At 40.9% G+C, this 27,872-nt stretch overlaps 1 protein-coding gene and 1 long non-coding RNA gene across 3 annotated transcripts in view; one reads left to right on the forward strand and one right to left on the reverse strand.

Moving 5' to 3' along the window:
- LOC137342597 (uncharacterized) overlaps positions 1–13,130 on the forward strand; it is a 63,268-nt gene extending 50,138 nt beyond the window's left edge. Inside the window, exon 3 of the long non-coding RNA XR_010967297.1 lies at positions 13,067–13,130. This is a non-coding gene — a long non-coding RNA (uncharacterized lncRNA). The remainder of the gene's footprint in view (positions 1–13,066) is intronic.
- On the reverse strand, positions 42–27,350 carry yars1 (tyrosyl-tRNA synthetase 1). 2 transcript variants are annotated; one of them, XM_068006595.1, is made up of 14 exons: positions 27,241–27,350; positions 23,187–23,278; positions 22,470–22,616; positions 21,119–21,294; positions 20,847–20,976; positions 20,228–20,308; positions 18,161–18,253; positions 17,070–17,205; positions 14,788–14,873; positions 14,320–14,458; positions 12,354–12,445; positions 8,196–8,269; positions 2,094–2,235; positions 42–982 (listed from the first exon to the last, which is right to left on the reverse strand). In XM_068006595.1, exons 2-14 carry the CDS (start codon positions 23,241–23,243, stop codon positions 872–874), a joined length of 1,464 nt encoding a protein of 487 aa, XP_067862696.1. In that variant the 5' UTR covers positions 23,244–23,278; positions 27,241–27,350; the 3' UTR covers positions 42–871. The 2 variants fall into 2 exon arrangements, with proteins under 2 accessions (XP_067862696.1, XP_067862695.1); XM_068006594.1 differs by having other exon boundaries at positions 8,076–8,269.
- Positions 27,351–27,872: the final 522 nt, after the last annotated feature.

Below are 27,872 nucleotides of genomic sequence, written 5' to 3' on the forward strand. Positions count from 1 at the left end.
AAACTTAAACACATCATATAACCTATGGACAGACAATGAAATTTAGTTTTAGATAGTTTTATTGCATGTTGAAATATTCTTTCCCATATAATTTATCAGTAGCAGTAATGACAGATTAAAATCATTGAAGTACAATTTTGAGGCTGAGTGTGTATAATTATTCATAATCTTTTTGAATTAAACCATTTTGCAAATGTACACATTGATAAATAGACTGTGCACACTCAGCTTCAGTTAGGGTGCACTATTAAGGCAGCGAAGAAAGAATTGAAAAAGTTCTTGTTCTTTCTGATGGAATTTTGGGGGGACTGTTAAAGAATGCTATCTGTATTTTTTACTTGGCCTTTTAAAAAAAAACAGAAGCACTACACTCCAGCAGGGTTACCAGATAGTGCTGCAACACAAACTACAGCTTTGTGATTAGATAGTAACTCTTTAATATCCAGTCACACAAGCGTCTAGTTATCACACTATCAAATTTCCCTACTACAGTGCAAGACAGATGCCAAGGAAGCATTATTACAGCTAAAGTGCCCACAACACTGCTATACCAGAAATCTTATAAGGATGCCACAATAGAAATAAACGCGTCATAACACATTGATAATTGGTATATTTAGTTGAGAGTACTGTTATTCATGAAGATGTGACTTTTCCAAGATTAAGAACCGTTAACCAGTTTCTTGATATTTTCATTGTTTTATGGTATCACCGGCAGCAGAAAATGACACATCTTGAGTCTAACTCATTGAGAGATATCAGTATTGCAAAGTAATGACATCCCTATTGTACAGGGCATGGAGATGAAGACTGAATGGTAAAAGGAAAACAATCCCTGTATTTCCATGTAGAACTACATAGTCCTTATTCATTAACTTATATTTCCTCCTTTCAGTGATTTACATGTAATGGTGCCAAGTTTGGTCATAAAATTCTTCTGCTGCCACTGGGCAGTGCAGTCATCTGAGATCTTGAAATCAACCTGGAAATGAAACAAGTGTTAATCTTAGCAAATTATTTTTGTATATCATTTAATGTAAGTATTGAAATGTGTGTGAATGACTGAGGTAGAGACTACAGTATCTTTTAAGGGAAAACTAAATAAATATTTAAAGCATAGGAAGAAACAGGGCAATGGAGAGAGAGAGAACGTGGCAGTGGGATTAGTTTTGGATCACTCTAGCAAAGCCAACAAATATGATGGGCAGAATAGTCTCCTTCTGTGCTGGAAACCTCTTATGTTAGCAATGTCCCATTTCAGTTTGTCTCTGTATGGACCGTAGTTACGGACACTGATCAATTCGGTACCTGAAGTATACCAGTTAATTCTGCAGGTGATGTTATCTGATCTGTAATTTCTCAAAGCTTTTTCTCCTTACAATTAGTCTAAAAATATCATGGAAGGAAATAAATATCACCATCTGAACTAGTTAGTCCCTGCAGGACTAGTGGCAAAAGCTGTGTTGGAAAACTGTCCTGACATTGTCTTTTTTCCTTTAAAACTTGGATACAATTCTGCCCCAACAGATCAGAAGATCATCTCTCTTAAGTGAAAGCAGCATGGAGAGTTTTGATTTAGGTTCCAGAGAAAATAAATGAAAGCACACAATTGCCCTTAATTATGGATGTATACAACACCAGTTAAAGATACCCTGCTCAGGAAGTGTATATGGATCATTGACTTGTACCAAATCTGATCAGTGAAAAGTTGATGCTGCCACTGTGGGCAAAATTGAAATAAACAATCACCACCACCATGGCACAAAATAAGCCTTCCTGCCTAATGGATTTATTTTCTGGCAGTACTTTCCCAATCACTATAAGCCTTCAAGTTGCTCACGGCACTTTGTTCCAGTCAATTACATGTACCTTGATATTTGCATTGTCAGTTTCAATTTTTGTTGAATTTATTTAAAAACACCTTTGGTCCACATCTTCTGATGATAACCTCTGAAACGAATCTCAAATTCTCACAAGAGCAAGCTTATCATTCACAGATGCAAAGAGATACTACGTGCAAACAATTTGCTGCAAGAGCATGTGTTTTCTCTTGCCAATAAATCCTTCAGTAGCTTCCTGTTGCAAGTATTTACCTGTAATTTTTCAAATACTTTCTTCTTTGGTTTCAGTTCATCATCAGCTGTACCATTTTCATATCCCTCTACAAACACACGCTCTCCTGGAGCAGAACCTCCTGGAGGATTTAATGGTTCCACTTTACGCTTTTCACCTTCTCTGTAATTACAAGGAGCATAAACTTGACTAACAGCAATATTCACTTAAAAGATCTTTGGGCAACAACATTTGAAGCATGTACTTTACTGCCCACTCACTCTTACTTTTCACATATACCATCATCCTAAAACTAGTTTCAGACATTACTTTACCAACTTGTCAAGGTTACAGTTTTTGGAAAACTGCCATTTTCATTAATTCCCAATGTGACTTTACACATTTCCTACATTTCTAATTAGATCACACTGATGTCAACAATTGTCATGAAATATTTCATTTATAAAGTAAGAAACTGCAATTTCAACTAAACACCTTCAAACTATAAGTTCAATTAATGTATATGGTCTATTGTACAGGCACAGATGAAGATAATAAAGCTACATATATAGTCAACGAGCATTCCCTCACCCTCTCCTGTAGATGCTGATTCTTGTTGGAGTACAGTCTACTGGCACTACAGCAACTCTGGCACCTCTGAATATTCTTCAACCAAGAGTTTGAATAGCGGGTATCAGCAGGTTAATTGATCGTGGAGATCATCACAGCTGAGTCCCATCTTAACATCTGACACTGACAAGTGCATTTCTCAGTGGGGTTAATGGCCAGCAGTCAGCAGTGGAACCCTGACTAATTTATTCTCTCTCCACAGCCAAGGACACTGAGATCAATTTTAGCACCACAATAAATAATAATTGTTCATGCAGCTAGTTTAAGTTTTTGGGGTCTATTCTCCTCTGCTATGTGCCTGGGGAATGCTCAATTTCCAGGTGCAAATCAGAGGGAAAAAAGGTGGAGACCCATGATGTTGGGTCTCCACTGCCTTTACACTTTCCAGTGATTTCTTGGGTAAGCTCCGAGAGGTGAAGGGAGTAGAGGACTTACACCTGCAGGTGCAAGAATGCAAATCGTACTGTAATGAGGCAGAAGAGGTCTAATTGCAGCTTTCACCTCATTTCTCCTCTTGGAACGCCAGTTGGGAACTCATTTGGAGGGGCATCCAGAAGAAGCAGGCGGTAATGGGCGGGCCTGTATTTGAGGTATGTCAGACTGATTTAAATGACCGGAACCCATAATTACAAATAGATTCAGGTCAGGTAGGATGCACTTTGGGGGAAGTCCACTTGACCTGTGCCCAGGTTGGGTGGGGGAAGAAGAGTGACATATTGGGGCATTAAACTTTTTTAGCCTAATCCATATGAACATTGTGAGGCCACTGGTGGAGTGTGATCTTTGCCTGTGTTTTGCATTTAGCAGCTAGGGTTAGATGAAGGAAGGCTGCCAAATGCAAAACTGAAGTGCCGAGTACTTCTGGCAAGGTACTCATTGTCTATAACCACCTATTAATCCTCTGATGGCTCACTGGGTAAATGCACGGAGGCACACACACTAAAATGCTTCTGGGTTTGATCCCTACTCTTGGCTGAACTAGTTGTTTTCAGCCTGTAGCAGTAGTGAGGGCCACTACAATTAGCTTCAGTTTCCCTGAGCTGAGAGGGGGAAAATATCAGCAGTGGTTTCTGCTCCTCTGGCTACCCAGCAATATGCAAACATCAGGGCATGGCAGGGCCATGCTGGGATCAGATGCTGCCAATTTACAGTCCAAGATCATAAATGAAGAATGGTCATTTGGTGAGGTATAGCAGAGCTGCTGTCATCTATGCATTTGTGTGGAAAAAGTGAGACTTAGCAATGAATCTGAATTGAGTTCCAGCTAGAAGCTCTAAAGATGGCAGAGCTATATAGTCAGACATGTTTATTTCCAAGAAGAGGTTTTGTTTTAACAACTCCAGGATATACACCATAGGAACATTTAGAACCGTAAAAGGCCATTTTGGTTCATCTGGCTGCTCCTAGTCAAAACATACCTCAGATTTGTTTTTTCTTTGCACTTCCATCTGTTGGGAGGTTTTATACTTTTACAGGCTGGGACAGCTGAAGATATTTCTATCAATAAATGCACTGCTAAGATGCTGCCCAAACAAATGAAGTAAAATACAGGCTATAGGAAACATGACAGTACATTCCTCCAGTCAGAAAGTGATTGAATTTACAGGTCCATATATTACATCAAAGCAGCGACACGATGAAATATGCATCAGCTTCAAAGTACAATGCATTCCAAAATCAATTTCCAGTTGAAATTGCTTGGCCAAAATTCACTTTAAAATGCACATTACTCAGACAGAAACAGAACTTCCAAAAATGACAACGGTTGCAGAATATTTTGTTAAATATGAAGAACTTCTAAGTGCTAACTTAGCCAGAAGGTTCCAGAAGTAAATGGAAAAAAAGAAATGTGAATATAAATTAATTGGCCAAATAAGAATTGATGTAACCTATAATTAGCATTTTCCTCTATGTCACATATTACAGTGACAATATATAGAAGATATCCCCAGCAATATTTCCTTAGTGTTGCAATAAGAACATAAGAAATGGGAGCAGGAGTAGGCCATATGGCCCCTCGAGCCTGCTCCGCCATTCAATAAGATCATGACTGATCTCCTACCTCAACTCCACTTTCCCACCCGAGAGAATTCCAAAGATTCACAACCCTCTGAGTGAATAATTACTGTGGTCCACCTCAAAAAGGATTCTTAATTTTGATATGGTCTTCCTTGTTCTTTGTATGTACATTCAGGGTAGGTCCGTCACCTATGCATTTGTACCCCTAGCCTGATGTTAGTACTGTTCCTTTCATCTCGGAGGAAAAAGTGAGACCAAACATAGAGAAATGCACTAAGTAAATGCCTATTTCAGGATTTTTATATTCAGTGAGGTCACTCACAGTCAATAAGGAGACTAACACCCCATTCCCCAAATCATTACCAATAGTTGTGCCAAATAGCAATCTGTAATTAGAAAAGATATTTTAAGTCCTTATGTGTTTTGTTTCTATCAAGATGGACTTCGCAAATACCTAGCAGGTACCAAACCCTACAGTGAGAGGCTGTACCCACTACCTGAAAGCCCATTCTATTACTCTTCTTCACAAGGGATGATGAATGCAAAATTTGGTACAATAGATTGATCTCCAAGCAGACTCTCTCTTTGACAGAGATAATGGAAGGCCTGATATCGTTTAAGATGGGAGCTGGAGATTTCAGTCACTCAACGGACTAGAAACCAATTTAGGAAACTACAAGGGGAAAGAAATCCAGTGGTGTCGGAGATGATGCTCTAGAAGGCAGAATTCTATTTAATGCTTCACATTTTAAAAAAATCAAAGAGGTCAAATATTTATAAGAACATTAAAGAAATTGAGGTATTGCATGTAGAACAGTCAAAAGCAAAAATTATTGAGACAATGTTAGCGAGACAAAAATCAAACTTAATACTAAGCAAAAATGAGAATGTTTCTTGTCCAGATTTAAAGCTTCCTGTATTGAATATGGCAATAAATTGGAGATGTTGTTTATATACCAATTGCAGTAATAAAGCTCACCATTAGTATTATGCTGCCATAATACCATTTAATATCAAAGATTGATATGAAAAGGAATAAATTTAGATATGCATCTTTGGGCTCAAACTAATACAAGCCAAAATATTTTACCGTATTAACTCCAAGTAAGCTGAAAAACAGACATGTAATATCATCAAATTAATATAACATTAACATTCCACTTATGGAATTGATATCATCTTTGTATCTGTTCAATTTCATCACAGATCTGAAGAAAGATGTGGAGAACTTGAAACATCTCTTTTGGGATTGCTTTATAGTGCTTCCATTTTGATCAAGTCTACTGATAAGGCTCCAGATCTCAAAAGCGCTGTCTATTAGGAAAGTGTTAACAGAATAAATAAAAAAATTGTCACATAAGGTATCATATGAAAAAACTGAATAGATACAATGGAGATATCTTTATATAGGGATATCAATCCCATAAGTGAAATATTAATGTTATATTAATTTGTTGCTAATATTGTGTTCTGAAAACCCAATTAGAAAAAACAGCGTAACAACTGGAGAAGTATAAAATGTCAGTCCAACATTAATATTTCTGGTACTAGTTGACTTTAATTTTTTTTAAAAAGTTAGTCCATTTCTTTATCAAAAATCTATACTGCAGTGGTCAAGCCATAGTTTAATAGACTCTAGGATTCTTAATTACTAGATATTCCTTCCTACAACCATCTTCAGCCAGAAGTGCCGAGTGGATAATCCATCTCAGCCTCCTCCCGATATCTCCACCATCACGGAAGCCAGTCTTCGGCCAATTCGATTCACTCCACGTGATATCAAGAAACGGCTGAGTGCACTGGATACAGCAAAGGTTATGGGCCCCGACAACATCCCGGCTGTAGTGCTGAAGACTTGTGCTCCAGAACTAGCTGCGCCTCTAGCCAAGCTGTTCCAGTACAGCTACAACACTGGCATCCACCCGACAATGTGGAAAATTGCCCAGGTATGTCCTGTCCACAAAAAGCAGGACAAATCCAATCCGGCCAATTACCGCCCCATCAGTCTACTCTCAATCATCAGCAAAGTGATGGAAGGTGCCGTCGACAGTGCTATCAAGCGGCACTTACTCACCAATAACCTGCTCACCGATGCTCAGTTTGGGTTCCGCCAGGACCACTCGGCTCCAGACCTCATTACAGCCTTGGTCCAAACATGGACAAAAGAGCTGAATTCCAGAGGTGAGGTGAGAGTGACTGCCCTTGACATCAAGGCAGCATTTGACCGAGCGTGGCACCAAGGAGCCCTAGTAAAATTGAAGTCCATGGGAATCAGGGGGAAAACTCTCCAGTGGCTGGAGTCATACCTAGCACAAAGGAAGATGGTAGTGGTTGTTGGAGGCCAATCATCTCAGCCCCAGGGCATTGCTGCAGGAGTTCCTCAGGGCAGTGTCCTAGGCCCAACCATCTTCAGCTGCTTCATCAATGACCTTCCCTCCATCATAAGGTCAGAAATGGGGATGTTCGCTGATGACTGCACAGTGTTCAGTTCCATTCGCAACCCCTCAGATAATGAAGCAGTCCGAGCCTGCATGCAGCAAGACCTGGACAACATCCAGGCTTGGGCTCATAAGTGGCAAGTAACATTCGCGCCAGATAAGTGCCAGGCAATGACCATCTCCAACAAGAGAGAGTCTAACCACCTCCCCTTGACATTCAACGGCATTACCATCGCCGAATCCCCCACCATCAACATCCTGGGGGTCAGCATTGACCAGAAACTTAACTGGACCAGCCATATAAATACTGTGGCTACGAGAGCAGGTCAGAGGCTGGGTATTCTGCGGCGAGTGACTCACCTCCTGACTCCCCAAAGCCTTTCCACCATCTACAAGGCACAAGTCAGGAGTGTGATGGAATACTCTCCACTTGCCTGGATGAGTGCAGCTCCAACAACACTCAAGAAGCTCGACACCATCCAAGATAAAGCAGCCCGCTTGATTGGCACCCCATCCACCACCCTAAACATTCACTCCCTTCACCACCGGCGCACTGTGGCTGCAGTGTGCACCATCCACAGGATGCACTGCAGCAACTCGCCAAGGCTTCTTCGACAGCACCTCCCAAACCCGCGACCTCTACCACCTAGAAGGACAAGGGCAGCAGGCGCATGGGAACAACACCACCTGCACGTTCCCCTCCAAGTCACACACCATCCCGACTTGGAAATATATCGCCGTTCCTTCATTGTCGCTGGGTCAAAATCCTGGAACTCCCTTCCTAACAGCACTGTGGGAGAACCGTCACCACACGGACTGCAGCGGTTCAAGAAGGCGGCTCACCACCACCTTCTCGAGGGCAATTAGGGATGGGCAATAAATGCCGGCCTTGCCAGCGACGCCCACATCCCGTGAACGAATAAAAAAAAAACTCACACGGATGCACAAAGCAACATGGCTTGAGATTCGATTCCTCTCATCTTCTGTGGCTTCAAATTACATAACATTACGACATCACGATTCTGAAGCTCCTCAGCAGAAATGTACTGCACTAACCCACTGACGACTGTTCGTGGCTGTGCTTCTCCGAGATCCACCTTCTCAACATACAGACTGTCTGCATCAGGGTGCTGTGGTAAACGAAAAGAAAAAAACAATTTATAACAATTATATACACTTTTTTTTTCCACTGTATATTCGAGGTAAATCAGGAAATAGCAATAGGTGATGCCAAGCTTATGTTTCAAAAGCCTGAAGGTTGTTGGAGGAAGAAAAGGCTGAGTGAGGTAGGAAGCTCCTGGGAAAGACTCCATTAAAGTAGGAGAGTGTGTGAAGAGTCTTAATTTTAACCCAGTTGGGATGTAGAGGAGAAAGTTCATAGGATGGTGGCTTTCAAGTGTACAAGGAATAAGAGAGAAATGTTCAGAAAAGCATTGACCATAATAGTATTGATAAATTAGAGAAAGACAAAGAAAGACTGCAATTGGAGGTAGGAGGCTAGAAGCAAGATATGAATTGTCTATCGAAATACAAACTTTTTCTAGTGACCTGTCCATGCGTATGAGAGATGGTAGCAAAGTCTGCCCAGATCGTGAGCAGTTGGCCAAGTCTTGGACGGAAGTTGGCTTTATATGGAATTAAAAGTTGTTGAAAAGGATAAAATGTTTGGCATAAAAGAGGAAACCAAGATTCTTGGAGGCTTCTTTAGGGAAGAATTGTGGGAGTTTCATTTGAGTCCCAGAACGTTGATAGATAAAACAATAAAAGTGGAACTAAAGGCAAAAGATGGTAATTATTGGTTAGACATGTGAGAGAGAGATAAGGAAACCGCCATTGAGAAATGCTGGGAACCATACTGGCAATAATGGTTTAGGTCAAAACTTTTGTTGTGATGGACAATTTGAAAATTAACAGCTGCTGCCACAACTTTAGAAAATGCCAATATAAAATACCAATAGGGAAGGAGAAGGGTAAGAGGAATCACTTTTCTTAGGAGTAAGGTCATTATAAGAAAATCTCCAAGAAGAAAAGGTCCACTGGGAGTAAGGGAAACTAAATAGTCACCATAGGTCAAGAGTAAATTCAGAGCTACATATGTTGAATATAATGAGTGGGAATACTATCAGGATAACAGGTCTTTTGGAGACCAGAGTGTAAAATCAGCCACATCCAGGGGAATAAAACTTGATATTGGTCATAATAGTCGAAAAGAATGATGCAACGGAGATTACTCATAAAGGTCATTGAAATTTGAGTTGGAAGAGAAAAAAAAGAGCTAAAAAGTTAGCCCTTCTCTTTAGAACAGACGCAACTGTCCCAATATGGACAGAAAAGGACTAGAGTTGAGTATTCTCAGAATTTGAGACACAACTTTGGCAACTGGAGGGACAAGACAACAACTGGCACTAATTTTCAATAAATTTTTGTTTAGGAGCTCTAATATTGCATTTACAGATGTCATGAGCAGACAGAAAGCTGGCTCACAATGCCAGGTGCAAATGGATCAGAGAAACGTAGCGAAGAGTTGTCAAAGACTCTTCAAGTTGGCTGATTTTCTGTGCCAAATAAAATAGGATTGGGTTTCAGAGTGCAATTTGTCACAGGGCATTTTAACAGAAATCAGATCTCAGCAGTGAAGAGACAGATAAAGTGTAAGAGTTAGATCTTTTCCTCACCTCTAATCCTAGGAAATTAGCTAAATTACCAGGATGATCCGGGAAGGAAAACCGGTGGGTTGTTCAAAATCATTCAGGACCTGGCTTGTTGGCCTGATCAATCGAAAAGAACAGAGCCATCGCTGGTGGTGAACAATGAAGCCACCAAGAATGGTGATTTCAGCTGACAGGAAGTTAAAATTGGTAACTTTTAAATTTTCTGTTGGTGAGTTATTCAATTCAGTGGCCCAAACTAGAAGTGACAAAATTCACTGCAAACACAGTCTGTAGATTTTTACAGAAAGTTAACCCCAAACAGTCTGTTTATGAAGCAAGTGCTATCAGGGTTCATCTGATGCAAACCATTAATGTTTAATGAAGACAAGAATAAAACCAAGAAAAGATACTGTTAAAGACATGGTATATTTGAAATATAGCTGGCAGCAGTAGGATGCAGAATTATTCCTGGTTCTGGAGAAAATATTGATCCACATTGGACAGTGGAGTCCTCACAATTGGTTTGCCAAGAAACAAGGTTTTCCTGAGAATCATGATACTTTGGTTTGTACCATGATGGGACTGAACTAAAGAATTTAGCTTAATAATAATTTTTATGCCACATTTGCAGCTGTCAGTTGCAGCACTATCTTTGCCACAAGAGGGCATTGTGCAAATACTATTAAAATAAGTTTGCAGAAAATCAACATAACAGAAACTTTCTCACTAAAAATTGTACTTTCCTCTGTCTAGCATTCCCCAGCATCAGCAAATATGGCAAGAACTAGTGTTCATTTCATTTTTGAACTGACATTTTTTTCAATGCAATGTGACCAATTTGCTGTGTCATCAAACTCAACCCATTGCAATAAAATGATCTTTTACAAGAAGTTTTGCTGAAGAAAAGCAGCTCATAGCGCATGCTGTTGTATTTAGGTGAGGTCACAGATATTAACACTGCACTTAGTGCACTGAAAATGGTAATGCAGGAAAAAGTTTGTCTTATTTTGGACTACTCGTTGAAATATAACTGAATCAGTTGTTCCACAAAATGGAGCTAAACTGAAGGAACTTGGCACACTGGAACTGTATGCCTGGATTCAATACAAGTTACTAGAAATTAACTTTGTAAAATTGCTATTGTTGCAGTTAAGTTTAAAAAAAGTAAACCTTGGTCCATTTGGGAACAACTTATTGAGAAAGTTTACGCAAGTGTAGCTGATCACTGCTGTACGGTAAAACACTTTCTTTTCACAAACACCACAAAGACCATAACATGATGTTTGTGTTGTGATAACTTTGATGGAAGTATGAAAATGAGTACAACCAGCACTACCGTAGTTACAACAGTAGGCTGGTAAAAGTGTACATCAAATGAGCTTTATTTTGGTATTGACTTATGGATTAATCCAAGATTATAACGAAAGCCACTTCTTGGTTATCCGCCATTAGTAGTTACCTCTCTGGAAACTCGTATCTTTTCCAGCAAAACCGTCCTAACGTGAAAAACCCTTTGTAATTACAGACTCCAGTATTACATCAAAATGAAATCATAGAATGCAGCAGCCACTGTGTTAACCAGGGTTCCTTTTGTTGTTTTAAGTACAGGATGAATTTTAGTGCCACAGAATGTAACAGTTTTCCACTTTTAACATCCAGCATCATCATCTAGCGCTCTCAGGTAAGGTATAGCACGACCAAACGCAGAAAAGAGCTCCCTTTACTCTATTCCAACAAGGTGCCTTAACTATAATTTCAATGGTTGATTTTTGATTTGTTCACAACATCCAATAGCCTGAATGGGATTGTCAATATAAATGCCAATTTGTGCCAAATTATGGATAGTTTAGATCTGTGAACCCCTCATTTTGACGAAATTGAGTTGAGACTGCCCGTACAAATTTCAAAAAGGATTCTTGCAGACACCTTCAGCCCATTAATCTGACCTGAATTCAACCCATGTCTCAGAAGCCAAACTCATGGCATCCCCCAGTCACAAATTAAAATACATTATTTTAATTTATTTAAATAGTGTTAATTAGGAAATGGTTGTGAACTTCTTTCATTTTACTTATTTACTAAATGACAATTTTGTTCTATGTCAGCAATTAAAAAAAAATACAATGCAATTTCTTGCTTAAAAAACCCTCCAGATTGAAGGGACAATATTAGAGCAACAGCAAAAGAAAGTATTGGTGAATGGTTGTAGAAGGGTTGCACCATTTGCAATGTTTTATGCATGTGTGCTTATCAAGATGAAGTGCATGGGAATTAATATTTTACATTTTTGGGCACTGAAAATATCCAGAAATCCAATGTCAGTCATAACAAGGACCAAGTACAATGCCTACCCTAAATATATTGGTTTATCTCTACCCCTAACTGCAATCACAGAACCGCTCTAATGTGCCACCTTTATTTGATGGAAATTGTTGTCTCTGGGAACAAGTAGCAAACAATTACTGAGTGTGTTGGCCACATACCTACTAGAACAGGATGGAAACTGGAGAAAAAGCACACTTTACTTAGTCATGGCTGATTCGCACCTATATTTCTAACTTACCCTCTCCACACTGACAATTCTTCCAACTCTAATATCAAGCCTTGAAGGTACAATTTCATCATTCTCAGCAGTTGATCCCTTGGAAGCTCCCTCTGAAAATTGAGTAGGAGATAAAATTTAAAAATACATATTTTTGCAATGGCACATTATGAATTCAAATTTAATTCTTTGAAAGAATCATTTCACTGGCAGAGAATCTTTTGTATAAATATATACGTTGAATCAGCGAAAGCAGCTTAACATGAGAAGAAGAAATAATAATCGACAGGGAAGATGTGTATTTCACAGCTTTACCTTCTAGGAATGCTCTAATACATCCATTACACTCCAGGCATCACATTAATTGAAAAGGGACACATTAGTGCGAGACATAATGGGGGTGGAATTGGTCTTCAGCGATAGCACTAAAAGAGCAAAATGAATCAGCAGCCTGTTTTACACCCCACCCGATTTTATTGATTTTACCCCAAATGTCTTCGATTTCTCTCTTCATGCCTCCTATTGGCGCATTCTAATATCACTTCTGCAATTTTACCATCTCTTGTTTTCCACTTAAGCACTTTTACACATCATTCTGTTTCTTTTTTCGTTTGTGTGTGTTTCTCCCCTTTTCCTTTGTTGTGCTCCTTTTTAAATGCTCTTCATCTGTAATATCCCTCAGGTTTGACAAAGGATCCACACCCAAAATGTTAACTCCCCTGTTCTCTCCACAGATGCTGACTGATCTGCAGAGCGTTTCCAGTACTTTCTGTTCTGGTTTTAAAAGTAGATTTGCAGGTGGGTTTTATATATTGGGGCAGTGAATACAAAAACAAGGAGCTGGAAATGAATCTGTACAAAAACACTATAGGCTACAACTGGAGTATTGTGTGCCATTTTGGGCAACCTATTGGAGTCACGGAAATGATGCAAGATAGATTTAGTAGGAGGATAGTAAGAGGAGAGAATATAGACATGAAAGACTTGAAAAACTAAAACTGTATTGACTAGAGCAGAAAAGGTAAGGTAGAGAACTAAAAGAAGTGTTCAAAATTATGAAAGAATTCAAGTTGTAAATAGCTAAATGTTATTTCCACTAGTTAATAAATGTTAAAAAGGGGCATCAATTTAGGATAGTAGAAGCATAAAGGAGGTATTTAGAAGAATCTTTTTCATATAAAAGATTATTAGAATATATAATACATTGCCAAAAGTGGCGATTGAAGCACTGTGTTTATGAGGGAATTGGATAAACACACGAAGAAAATTATCGACGTGTATGGGGAAAGAGCAAGACCGGATAGCTCCTTTGCGGAGCTAGCAGTGGCACAGGTGCAATGGGCCAAAATGGCCTCCAAAACTCTGCTGCCCGTATCCTAACTCTCACCAAGTCCTGTTCACCCATCACCCCTGTGCTCGCTGACCTACATTGGCTTCCAGTCCAGCAACGCCTCATATTTTAAATCCCTCCATGGCCACGCCTCTCTCTGTAACTTCTAGCCCTACAACCATGTGAGAACTTGGAGTCCCTCCAATTCTGGCTTCTTCTGCATCCCCGACTTCCTTTGTCCCACCATTGGCGGCTGTGCCTTCAGCTGTCTAGGCCCAAAGCTCTGGAATTCCCTCTCTAAACCTCTCCAATTCTCTATCTTTCTTTAAGATGCTCCTTAAAATCTACCGTTTTGACCGAGCTTTTGGACACCTGTCCTAATATCTCCTTAAGGGGCTTGGTGTCAAATTTTGTCTGATTACACTGCTGAGAAGCGCCTTGGGATGTTTTACTATGTTAAAGGCGCTATAGTTTTACTACTTCAGTATTTATACTAATATAGTTTTACTATGTTAAAGGCGCAAGTTGTTGTTGTTCTGTGCTTAAATGTCAATTTTTTCTAAAATCAAAGTAGCCCCCAGCTCTACTGTATTCTAGTTTCCTTTACACTAGACAAGACAAAAAGTTAACTCCCTATTTTAAATAAAAATGACTCACTTTGTTGTTTTGTAGGTTCAGGATAAGCTGCTCTGGTTAATTTCTGCATCTCTGGGGTTTGAAACTTCTTCCTGATTGGGTCCAGCAGCTTATTCAAGGCAATTTCCACAGAACTCTTCAGATCCCCAGGATGAACAGACTGGGGAAAAAATGTTTTAATCCAATGGTAACTCTCAGTAATGACGAATATGGATTTTCATGCAAATAATACTTCATCTGCTAAAACTCTGCTTAGGACTTCCATTCCAAGTACAACAGCTGGTGGTATTAATAACCAGACTTCAAGGGAATTTTTGGTACAACGTCTTTCTGTAGCAAACATGGATAAGAGCTAAATATTCACAAAAAAAGTCACTCCTACAAGCAAAGGTTTAGGTAATATGTACAGAAAAATGTCAAATTAACTTCTTATATTTAGCATTTAGTTTAACATAGGTTTAAAAGAGGTAAACAAATCTGTAATATTACTTGGTCACTAAAGTCTTTTTCAAGTTCGTCATACTCTATGTAGGTCTTGCTGCCACCCCACTTCTCGTCTCTCATAACAACAAACTCTGAAAAAGAAAATTAGATAAAACTGCCATTGTAAAATAGTCAAACAGAAATAACTGGTTCGTATTGTGAAACAAATATAGTTCTAACATACATCAGCTATTTTTTTTAAGCTTGAACTACCATGCAACAATGCCTCAACAAATTTCCGTACCTGTTCAAAATTAATTGCATCAATTCTTCCATTTACAATTGTAAAACAAAACACACCTCCTTGGACTCTGTAAAGCTCTGCAAAATACATTATGGACTGTTGCGAATGTGTAAAACCAATTGGCTAAGAGTGGGGGAGGCAGAAAAGCAGGAGAGAGAAACAGTACTTGAAAAATAAGGGAAGAAAAAATGGAGACGCAAGGGTTTACAAAATATATCGCAAATCATTTAAAATTAAATGAAATGGAGAGCTCATCACAAAATTGTATAGCGTGCACTTGAAATTCCAGCTCTGAACTCAGAGGTATGGTGAACACTAAGTTATGGTTGCATATTAGGGCTCAGCCAACCATAGTGACTACTTGGGAAATGCTTTCCCAGATTTAATATATCTGAACCCTATAGATTTGTTGCTCCCCTGTTATTCTAGAAATTCGTACTCTTATCCTAACAGGAATACTTGGCCAAAGTTTTCTATAAATTTCACGCTCCATAAGGTATATCAATATATAATGAATTGTACTTGTCAATGTTCTCAAGTCTAAACAGCTCTGAATAGATCCCCTGTTTTTTTAAAAAATTCGCTGTCCTATTTTATTACTTTGCACTTTCAAGGTAATATTTTATACACATGTACACTTCATTACTTTTTTTATTACACCAGACAAATGTAAATGTTCCCAACTCCCTTTAAATGGGTGCTGTAATTAGAATTTCTGTAAGACTGGAGCAGCAGTTATAGGAAAAATTATGATTTATTGTACATTTTTATTAGTTCTTTGGAAAAATGTAGAACATGCAAGTGTGAGCATGTTTATTTAATAAGGTTTATTAAAATTGGCAATAGATTTTGTAATAAATAAATATAACATGCAATTGGAATGAACTTGGCACATTTATAATTACTTTCAAATCAGTTCAATAAACTAAAAGCATCTACATTTTTTGGTGAGGTAATGTTCTCCTTTCTGAAATTACTTTTTCCCCTTTCTCCCCAGTTGGACCCTCACAACCTATGCATCTTCCACAACTTATCCAAAATTCTGCCACACATATCCTGTCGCACATTAAGTCCTGCGTGCCCATCACCCCTGTCCTGCACTCTCGCCTCTGAGTCAGAAGGTTATGGGTTCAAGTCCCAATCCAGAGACTTAACTACATAATCCAGGCTGACACTCCAGTGCAGTACTGAGGGAGTGCTGCACTGTTGGAGGTGCTGACATTTGGATGAGATGTCAAACCTAGGCCCCCTCTGCCCTCTCAGGTGGATGTAAAAGATCCCATGACACTATTTTTTTAAGAAGAGCAGGTGAGTTCTCTGCGGTGTCCTGGCTAATATTTATCCCTCAACCAACATCACTTAAAAAAATTATCTGGACACCATTTCATTACTGTTTGTGAGACCTTGCTGTGTCCAAATTGGCTGCCACGTTTCCTACATTACAACAGTGACTACACTTCAAAAGTACTTCATTGGCTGTAAAGCACTTTGGCATGTTATGAAGTCATGAAAAACACTATATAAGTGCAAGTCTTTCTTTCAAAACCCCAACACATTAAATTTAAAATCCTCATCTAGAAATCCTTCTATGGCCTCACTCCACCTTATCTCTGCAATTTTCTCCAACACTATATTCTCCCTCTCCCTTCACTTGACCACTGGTGGCAGAACCTTCAGCCCCCTGGGTCCTACTCTCTGGAATATCCTCCATAAACCTCTGCACCTATCTCCCCTCATTTAAAAACCTCAAAACCCATCTCTATGATCAAGCTTTTGGTCTCCTCTCTTAATCTGTGTTTTCTTGGAATGTATGTGGAAGTCATATGTTGGTAAGTTCCTTATATTTAAAGTAACATTTTGCCATTTTCCTTCAATTTTAGTTTGTAATATATATTTCAAATGAAAAAAAATCAGTTTTATGGATATTTATAGTATAAGTATAGTGTTTAAAAAGATACGATGGAAATTGAAGAAAGAATTGAGATTTTTTCCAAAACAATTCTGAGAACAGAACTACATAAAACCCCTTGTTCCTTATTCTCACCTCCATGTAATGGAAACAAGACATGTTTCACAAAGGATAAAACACCATTGTTCTCCACATTGCCAGGTTCACAGAATGCCCTTTTCAACTTCTTTTTTACATCTTCCTTTTTGTCTAGCAAGTCAATTTTGGATTCCTAAAAGCAATAAGTACTGTGAGTATCCAAAAGAGATTATCAAAAAAAAAAATCAACCTATCAATATATTGGAACCCTAGTATTCAGTGTTCTCTGCCTCTTGCTCCATTTATCATCCGCACACCTAGCAGTAGCACTAATTCTAAAATACCTGTTACAATTTTGAGTTTTTACAGACTTACTTCCCTCTCAGCAGTTTTCCCACCAGTTCCCATTAAATGGACACTATCCTCTATGATCCTGAGGCAGTAGCTTTTCTATAATCAGCCTTCAGCAGAGATCCGTACCCATCGAGTAACAGTTTCAGCAACCTGCTTACTGGATGTAATGTAGTGTTGAATCCATTTGACCTTTTTTATCAGTCTGATCTCTAATTAAATGAAACACGCAATTTAAAATGTTTGCATCTCTTCTCTGCTCCAAGATCCCCCCCCCCATTCCAGTAAGACTTCAAGTGAAGAATAGAAACTTTCACAAACTTTTTGTGAGAAGACACACTTGATTTTGTTTTTAAATAAGATCACTAAAAATCAGCTTGCCTCAAATATATAAAAATACCACAAAGCAGTGGTAGTTATTAAATAAAAAAATATACACTTTCATTTATGAAGATATGAGATGTGATCTAAGAAAACTCACTAACAGTGTGCAAACTATTCCTACCTCTAAGAATCTTTCAAAAACAGATGGTCTATTCTCAGTTAACATAATAAATGCCAGCTTCTGAAAAGCCATAATCTGCCATAAGCTATTTCATGAATTTGAATCATGAATTTTATTTATATTTCTGGCTGCCAGACTTTGTTCTATACTTGGAAATATGTTTTTTCAGCAATCTGGATGTGACGAATAAACATACATCAGCATTTACTATACAGTTGCTCCCTTTCTAGACCATATAATATCTGTAAAACTGTTCAATACAATAGAAATGAAAGTCATCAGTAAGTAATACCTCTTCAGAGGAGCTCATTTTTCCTCCAGTCAGACCTGGGACCATAGGGTTCATTAAGTGAATACGCTTGGCATACCCAAGAGCTGGAAGGTACTGAATAAATACAAAGAACCATTAAAGTTAAGTACATTTGCATAATAGTTCAAGATTTTTAAATTTTACAACAACAAAGAACAGCCAGTTCAGAAGTTGAATAGTCTGAAGGACAAGCCAGAACTGAGAGGAGGGTTTAAAAGAAAATCAGACTTTAAAGGCATCTGTGTCATGCTAACACTTTACTACTACTTTTATTTATACAGTGCCTTAATGATTCATCTAAAGTCTCAAAGTGCTTCACACAACGGATTCCATTTGAAGAGCAGTGATTATTATGAATGGCAACAGCCATTCTGCTTCACTAATGTCCCACAGTATTAGATGATTATTCATCTGCTTTAGTATCAAAGAAACAAAAACTTAATTAATCTAAAGAGTTGCATTAAAATTCTGCCAAGACATTTAACTGAATGGCATATGAATTCAACAGAACTATAATGTGCCATTATAAATTACATTATCAACTTCTACTACAGTGCCTATCTACAAAAGGGATCAAAGGATCAATAACTACCGACCAGTAAATCTTCTCCCAATTATCACAAAGCTCATAGAAAGTATAGAGAATGTTACCTCTCAATCACAACACCCTATATCTATTCAACAATTTGACTTCACAGTAAACCAAATTAAGTTGTGTTCATTTCAAATTCATGCTTTGTTATGATTATTTTCTTCCTCAATGCAGTGGCATCTGAATCAGTGGAGCTGACAAAGTAAAAGATGTTTAGTTGGACGGCTGAACGCTGGAATTTTCACGCTACAAAAGTGAATACTACACAAGGCATTAGACTTTTCTAAAAAGGCATGAATATTTTTGAAGGAAAAAAAACTATGCCAGACTGCAGAAAACGAACCACGCAGACAGCTCCAAGAGTGCCATTTATAAAATAGAATTCTACGTCTGATGAAAGGAACTTAATGAAATACAGCCCAATAAAACACATTTTTAAAGTTACTGAACTAGTAAGTTTCAATTTATAACACACACAGTTCTTCACAATGTCCCATCTTTCATAAATGAACTCAGCAGCCCATCACAAAAATTCCCAAATGAAGTTTGCTTAAGACTTGTTATAGTCTAAATTCTAACTTGAAATGCTGCCCAGGACAGAAAGCCCCATACATAAATTTTGTTAGGGATAGTAATGCTAATTATTAAAATGATAACTAAGTTCTGGTACACAACTCTTGATCCAAATATTCCAGCCTAATATTTAAATTCATTGCTTTAACTCCCTAATCTGTTTACATAAGTGTCAACTTTAGAAGATTATGGGCCGGATTTTGCTGAGTGGCGAACGAACAGCTCTGCACTTGCCCATAGATTTTTTTATGAGCTTTTGTACGGCAAGTTCCTGTAAATTAGAAATCTAAAAAGCACGGCGCCCTTTACAGGGCTGTGTATCTCCTTAACCAATCAGATTGAAGCATCGTTAATAACAGCACAGAGTCAGAACCAGGAAGTGTAAGTTAGAATAGTGAATTCAATGTCAAATCAGGTGCAGAATACAAAATAAAGAAAGGGAAAGAAAGGTTGAGAGAGATAAAAGAGACAGAAAGAAAAAGTTAAACATTTTTTTTAATGTCCATCAATAATTAAAATCTGAAGGAATGAGACTCCACACTTGTAAAAGTTAATTTTCAGTACCAGAGGGGTTGTTTGGCAGTAATTAAAATTTACTACATCATTAAAATGGTACTTCGACTTGAAGTGATTTGATTTAACTTTTTTGGCGGGTTAGTTCGTGTCTATCAGGTAAGTACAGGAACTTCACACCGGTCGGCAAGCTGCCATTTTCGCGCAGCTTTTGGAGGAGGATTGCATCAAAAACAGCAACTTCCGGAGTTCCACGATTATCTGCGCATGTGCGGTCGCCAGAAATTGCTGTCCTTTTTGCACATGAACAAAGGTGAGCGCTGTTAGCCTCACCGTTATTTTTACAGCAAAGTCCGGCCCAATAAATTTACCTTTTCTGCAAATGTGAATATTTTCCTCTGATCAATTCCACCAAACTGTGCATCAACCTTCAAATATTCTTCATCCAACGCCTAAAAGGGTAGAAAGCGATTTTTAAAAAATACCATGACCCTCAGGAATGAAATGAAAAAAATCATCAGCTTAAGTTTTCTGTCAATGTTGATGTTGTATCTTTCAATACAAAAAGAACAGGCACATGAAAACAATCTCTTGCCCATTAAGTTCAACACAAGCATTAAAAGTAGCATCACAGAATTATTACAGGAGCATCATAGTTTTGAACACACTATGGATAGTTGTGAGTTATAAGAATACAAATGACAGACACGCTATTACCTAGAACGTATGGCACAGAAACAGGCCATTCGGCCCAACAGGTTCACGCCAGTTTATGCTCCACTCGAGCCTCCTCCTACCCTTCTTCATCTTACCCCATCGACATATCCTTCTATTAAGTAAAACTTGACTTGCTTATGGACATTATTTGAACACTAGCCTATTACTCAGTCTTCGCATTTAATAACTTAAAATCCATGTTAATACATTGATAGGTTATACAGAAAATGATTTCCTTTAAATTATTCAGTTTCCAGTCTTTCCCATTCCTACCTGTAATCCAGGATACAGGAGACCACTGAGGAGGGGATGCTCCACTTGTTTAACTACTTCAGCACCAGCCTTTTTGGCATCATGCTGAGTCACTACAGAGGATAACTTGTAGACATCCAAAGTGTATTTCCTAAAAACATACAGACACATTCTATGTTGAAGAACTCATTACAATCAAAAGGAATTGATTTAACCCATTAAAGGCAGCAAAAGTATTTCTGTCCTCCCTTCTCTCAGATTATATTAATACAGACTAAATATTTAATTCTTACCTGCTTAGCTGATAATCAGTTCCCCTCACAAATTTGAGTTTTTCTATTGGTACACCTATACTTTCCAGCATTGCTTTAATGACATGTTCATAATACTGTGTCCTCAGTTCAAGCAGTTCCCAGGGAGCTTTCATGTTGTCCAAATAAGCGTGCAAATCAGCAAACAAAATAGTTACCTGGAGTGGAAGGGAAAAGATAAAAGATTTTTAAAATAATAATTATTTGGATGAATAATTTTGTAACACAACTTCCATTACGTCTGGGAATTGATGATGTGGTCTCCTTATAAAATATTAACACAGAAATTGAGGTGCAGTACAATGATGCAGAAAGCCAAATGGTGATATTTCCTGCTCCACCTCACCACCATCTCTCTCGACCCCAATACTGCCTCCGTACCGTCAGGCTACTTATCCGACATCCAGTACTGGATGAGCAGAAATTTCCTCCAATTAAACAATTGGAAGACTGAAGCTATTGTCTTCGGCCCCCACCACAAGCTCTGTCCCCTAACCACCAATTCCATTTCCTTCCCTGGCCACTTTCTCAGGCTGCACCAGACTGTCTCAACTTCGGCGTCCTTTCTGACCCTGAGCTGAGCTTCCGACCCTATAACCTCTCCATTACCAGAGGACGTTTTACTACATTACAGGCGCTGTACAAATGGAAGTTGTTGTCCCATCACTGAGTTCCTGATCTTAAGTAAGTCACTGCCTGCAAACCCATATGTAGGCTGGGATCTTCTCCATATTGGTGAGAGGTTTTTCTGAACTGATTTTTCATATTCACGTATTGACAAATTACAAACAACATCATTGGAGGTGTTAAGACCAGGCTACCTGCCCCCTAAACAAAGATGGACAGATTTGTCCCATTAAAAATGTATATGGAAATTCAAGATTATAATGATACACTATTTTGGAAATCAGAAACATTACGCTGTCAGTTTTCTACAAGATTATGACTGAAGCAGTACCATAGGGCTTTGCAGTTCAACCTACATATTTATACTAGGTACACTAGAACTTTACAGAATAGCTGCATTAGAACTTCCAGCACGACATTTCCTGTTTGTGTATCTCTTTCCCAAACAGCAGTATCCTGTGGTGCTTTGCCCACCTGTATGCAGTAGTTGAAACAAAAAAAATTAACCTGCGCTTGCCAAATAAGGGGTGTTAGAACATATATTAGGTTATGAAAAATCTGTGATTTGTCTGTTGCATTGTAGAACAAATCCTTCTTCGCTTGCAGTAACCGTGAGAGTTAAATTAATGAGGCAGCTTATCTTGTTACAGTTGTCTTTGATTGCTCCTTGCTGTTATGCCACCTAATGTATGGCAACCATCCTCACCTCAGATCCAGCTTTTAGGAAGTCAGCGATCTTTGACATTGGCACAAAGTATGCTACATGAGGCTTTCCGGTGGTAGCAGTTCCCCAGTAAATAACCAAGTCCCGTTCCTCCAGAATTGGACGTAACCTATCCTCGCCCAGGATCTCCTGCAAAAAAAAAGCGAGTATAAAAACTTTGTTTTGTTCAATTTTTAAATTTAGATTCAGCACAAAAAAACTCTTTATTGAAATTATTTTTTTTGGGGGGTAGAGTATCTGCCAGGTAGAAAAATGAATCAAACTGATATGGTTACAGCTTGAAAACTCAACATAGAGACAAGAAAATGATTGGTCTCTGATTCACTGGAATCCAATATACACTCAGATTGTTTTCTGTTTATTCTGATTCTTGCTTTCCTACTAATATAATGATTATTCATTAAGGTAGTTTATTTAGAATCATTTGTTACACTTTCTCAGTCCATTTTCATACAGTGACCGTATAACATAGTCTACAGTCTGTATATTAGCTAGGAGTGTGAGAATTTACAACAGATTTGTATTACAGTGAGGAAGGCCATTCGGGCCTACACTCATTTCAGCATCCAACTGATTCTTAAAAGATTCCAGTGGTTTCATCTCTACCAGTCTTCCTGGAAATCTATTCTATACATTGGTCACTCTGTGAAGAATTTCCTGATCTCAAATGAGTTTGACATTTACATAACAAGACTGTACCTGCAAGTTCCTGGTGATAAGACTGACTTTCTCCTCAACATTCTTATTGTCATCCATGATGTTGAATGCTTCCACTGATTACCTGGGATAAACTGGAAGAAAAATAACACCATCAACTTTGATGTGAAATTTTCAGCTCATTACAGGTCTATCCACTGCTGAAAGTTTATCACTGTTCACAAACTTTACCAGTACAATATGTGAACCTCTCCAGTCCAATACTTCCTTACCTTTAGGTGACCAACTCTTAAAGATTGCAATAGCACTATAAAATCTAAAACAAATATTTGTAGATCTATATATACTAATAAAAGAATTCTGTCTGTGACTATTCGCTGTCTGGCATTTGATTGGTCCCTGCTAACTAAATGACCAATAATAAATTATCTGTAACCACTTCATTTTAAACAATTTTACGACACCAAGTTATAGTCCAGCAATTTTATTTTAAATTCACAAGCTTTCGGAGGCTACCTGAGGAAGGAGGTAGCCTCCGAAAGCTTGTGAATTTAAAATAAAATTGCTGGACTATAACTTGGTGTCGTAAAATTGTTTACAATTGTCAACCCCAGTCCATCACCGGCATCTCCACATCATCACTTCATTTTAAAGTAGGGACCCTAACAATAAGACTCCCATGTGCAATATAAATACTGTACCACTCATAGTATATTGCTACTGATTCTCATACAGCAAAAGACGCCACATTGTGTGAACTTGAATCTTTCTCACGAGCAAAATCTGTGAACAGTATCCAATGGCACAATATTAAGATTATTCAGAACTGGGGTCTAAACTACTTCCAAAACAGTGAATTGACAGAAGGCTGACTGCAGTAAAACTTAATGAATAATCCTAATATCAACACACTGAGGCAGGAAATTTTACTTCGATTATTAACGATAACTTCACCTCTAAACCTTCCACTGTCCCCTCCTAGTACCTTTTTAGTCAAAAATATTCCAGCAAACTACTTGGACAAAACAAAATGATTTAAGCAGATCTGTAGAAATTTAACTGAAGTTTGAATGGAATTTAATAGTTAAATGCAGGGCTGAGAGAGTGCTACACTGTCAGAGGAACCATCTTTCGGATGAGATATTGGGCTCGATATTAGGAGGGCTGCGGGTTTGCGGCAGGGGGGGGGGGCTATTGGGCGCGTGGGTAAAGCGCCCGGTGAAATCAGTCTGCCCCGCGCGCAATCGCAGCCTAATTGGATCCACTTACCTGGTCTTCCGAGTTCCCCGCTGCTGAGCTGCACGTCAGGCGGAATGCGCATGCGCAGTGAGGTTTGTCAGCTGGAGGAGCTCTATTTAAAGGGGCAGTCCTCCACTGACTGATGCTGCAAGAAATTGGAAAAATTACAGCATGGAGCAGCCCAGGGGGAAGGCTGCTCCCAGGTATAATGATGCCTCACTCCAGGTCCTACTGGATGGGATGAGGAGGAGGGGGAGGACAGAGATCTTCCTCCCGCCGGGCGGGAGGAAGCGGCCTGTCTCTGCCACCAAGAAGGCCTGGCTCGAGGTGGCAGAGGAGGTCACCTGCACCACCAACATATCGCCCACCTGCATACAGTGCAGGAGGTGCTCCAATGACCTAAGTAGGTCAGCCAAAGTGAGTACACTTACTCATTCCCCTACACTCTGTCTGCCACATCACCGCCCCCACCCCACATCTCCTTCTGCACTGCCAACACTACTCTGTCACATCACCCATCACACCCACTCAAACCTCATCCTCATCTTACCTGCACTTACTCACCTCGCCAGTACTCATCCCACCACTACCACTCAACCCAATCCTCATACAATCTCATGGCTCTATCTCATACTCACCCTCTCATGCATCTCTTTCACGCTCAGCCTCACTCAACCTGCCACTACCTGTGCTGCAGCCACAGGGCATGCATCACATATGTGCAGTAGGCAGCGTAAGGCAAACATGTCGTGAGCATGAAGTGGATGCACAAGGGTGTTTGAGAGTTTGTCATGGTTTTTACTTATATTTAATTTCTGACCAACTCACATTACATATTATATTGGCACAACTGCTGCCACGTCTTTGCGAATTTTGTCTGGTTTGTGCAATAATGCCCTTTCCTGAGGATCACAATGAAGACCCACACCTGATGCCACCCATTGTGTCACTGCAGAGTGGGTGTAGGTGTATTTGCAGGGCTCTTTTGTGCAGACGACTGAGAGACGTCGGCGATGTCCCCAGTGGCACCCTGGAAGGATGCGGAGGAGAAGTTGTTGAGGGCAGTGGTGACTTTGACAGCGACAAGTAAGAAGATGGTGCTCGGGCCAGCCAGGAGCAGCTCGGCATGAAGGAGGCTGCAGATGTCCACGACTACATGTCGGGTGACTCTGAGCCTCTGTGTGCACTGCTGCTCAGAGAGGTCCAGGAAGCTGAGCCTCGGTCTGTAGACCCTGTGGCGAGGGTAGTGCCCTCTGCGACTCATCTCTCTCTCTGCGGTAGCCCTCCCTCCTGCTGTGCAGGTGGATGTGTCACAGCACTGTGTTGTGGAGCTCCACGTGTCAGAGGTGGACGGCGTGGCCGGCGAGGCTGGTGATGCTGTTCGCCCTCCAAGGAGGTCATGACTGCAGCTACGGCGGCCCCCATCCGGAAGATGTACATCTGTGGGGGTCCGCAAGGTAGGTACATGTGTCTGGACACCGGGGTAAGTGTGCAAGTTGGTGAATTTTATTGTTAGGAGGAGGGTGGTGGAGGCCAAACTTTGTCCGAAGTGACAGAGTGGCCTCCTGCAATGAGTGAGGGTCTCCCCCCACCCCCCCCCCACCTGTCAAATGGACCTTTGCAGCTGCCACAGGCTGACAGCTGCAACACGTCCATTTCAACTGGGAGTGTTTCCCCCAGTACGGGAAACAGTCCCAGTTGTTTGTAAAATCCCACCCCTTCTGAAATATTCCCTTAATCAGTTCTGTTAATGACCTGAAATACCACAATAAATACTGTCAAGTGGCACCCCGCTGGCTTTAATTGCCTGCGGGAGTCCCACATTCGGGGGCTGCGCGCACGCCCGCGTGTCTGTGGGGAACCCGGAAGTGGGCGGGTTGGAGCTGGGCCCCCCCCTCCCTCCTCACAGGCAAAACGGTCGCCCCGCTCCCTGGCACAGGCCGGTCGCCCCGCTCCCTGGCACAGGCCGGTCGCCCCTCTCCCTGGCACAGGCAGGTCGTCCCGCTCCCTGGCACAGGCCGGTCGCCCCGCTCCCTGGCACAGGCCGGTCGCCCCGCTCCCTGGCACAGGCCGGTCGCCGCCCTCCCTGGCACAGGCCGATCGCCACCCTCCCTGGCACAGGCCGATCGCCCCGCTCCCTGGCACAGGCCGATCGCCGCCCTCCCGGGCACAGGCCGATCGCCCCGCTCCCTGGCACAGGCCGATCGCCCCGCTCCCTGGCACAGGCCGATCGCCCCGCTCCCTGACACAGGCCGATCGCCGCCCTCCCGGGCACAGGCCGATCGCCCCGCTCCCTGGCACAGGCCGATCGCCGCCCTCCCGGGCACAGGCAGATCGCCGCCCTCCCGGGCACAGGCAGATCGCCACCCTCCCGGGCACAGGCAGATCGCCACCCTCCCGGGCACAGGCCGATCGCCCCGCTCCCGGGCACAGGCAGATCACCGCCCTCCCGGGCACAGGCCGATCGCCCCGCTCCCGGGCACAGGCCGATCACCGCCCTCCCGGGCACAGGCCGATCACCGCCCTCCCGGGCACAGGCCGATCACCGCCCTCCCGGGCACAGGCCGATCACCGCCCTCCCGGGCACAGGCCGATCACCGCCTGCACTTATGCCCCATGCGTTGCCTCACTATATCATGTTGCTGCATGAAAGAAAACTGCACCCCCGACACGCCGACAGCATCCAGTCCCCCCTCGGATGATGATGCTGATGATGATGCTGCTGATGCTGCCCCGGTTACCGGGCTCCGTGTGAACCAGACCCAGCCGCGACGGGGACCCACCTCCCTCTACCGACATCTTCAGGGCCCAGAACCTCGGGCTGTTTCTGCACTAAAGCCCCGGGAACCATCCCTACCGTGTACAGCGGCAGCCTGGTCTTCCAGCCCCGCGTTGAATGAACCGGCGCCGCCTCCTCTCTGCAGCTCACATCCGCCCGTTGCATCAGCCTCTGAGCGCGTTCCCCATCCGCCCTCCCCTCTGCGCCGACGCAGGAGACGCCGCCGAGCAGCAATCATCACTGCGCCTGCGCAGCCGAGCCAATGCAGCACTAGTTTATAATCTGTTGCATGCACTCGGTGGTTAGCAGGAAGGACATAAGTTATGTTAACACAAGCAAAAAAAATATTTACCTGCAATAAATGCCTGGAGTAATCTGAGAGGAGTGGAGTAGAGACACAAATTTTAGTTGTGTGCTATGCTGGGAGAATTGGGATATCAGACAGTCAGCATTCTGTGGGCTCAATTTGTTCCTTTTCGTCCCTGACTTTTCTTCTATTCATCACAAACAAATAGAGTTGTGTTTATTTTGTTAAGAATGGCAGGTATCAAATATAAGCAAAATAAATGAAATGAAACTTGGCAAATCATTTCATGACTGCTAAGAAGTCAAAAGAGGTGAGGGGGTCAAACCCAGAGCAAGGACTCAATGTAGGGAGTTCACATAGTTTTCATAAGTGATTTAGGATTGGAACATAATAGGAGTTATTC

Source organism: Heptranchias perlo, chromosome 26, assembly GCF_035084215.1.
Source record: "Heptranchias perlo isolate sHepPer1 chromosome 26, sHepPer1.hap1, whole genome shotgun sequence".
Lineage (NCBI taxonomy): Eukaryota > Metazoa > Chordata > Chondrichthyes > Hexanchiformes > Hexanchidae > Heptranchias > Heptranchias perlo.

Bases quoted from the DNA above. Each gene is read 5' to 3' on its own strand.
- yars1 (XM_068006594.1), bottom strand. From the start codon at position 23,243: ATGGATGACAATAAGAATGTTGAGGAGAAAGTCAGTCTTATCACCAGG. The intron at 2,236-8,075 runs GTGAGTTTTTTT...TTGTAATTACAG, and splicing joins ATGTTGCTTTGTGCATCCGT to AGAAGGTGAAAAGCGTAAAG. The intron at 983-2,093 runs GTAAATACTTGC...TTTCATTTCCAG, and splicing joins AAGTATTTGAAAAATTACAG to GTTGATTTCAAGATCTCAGA.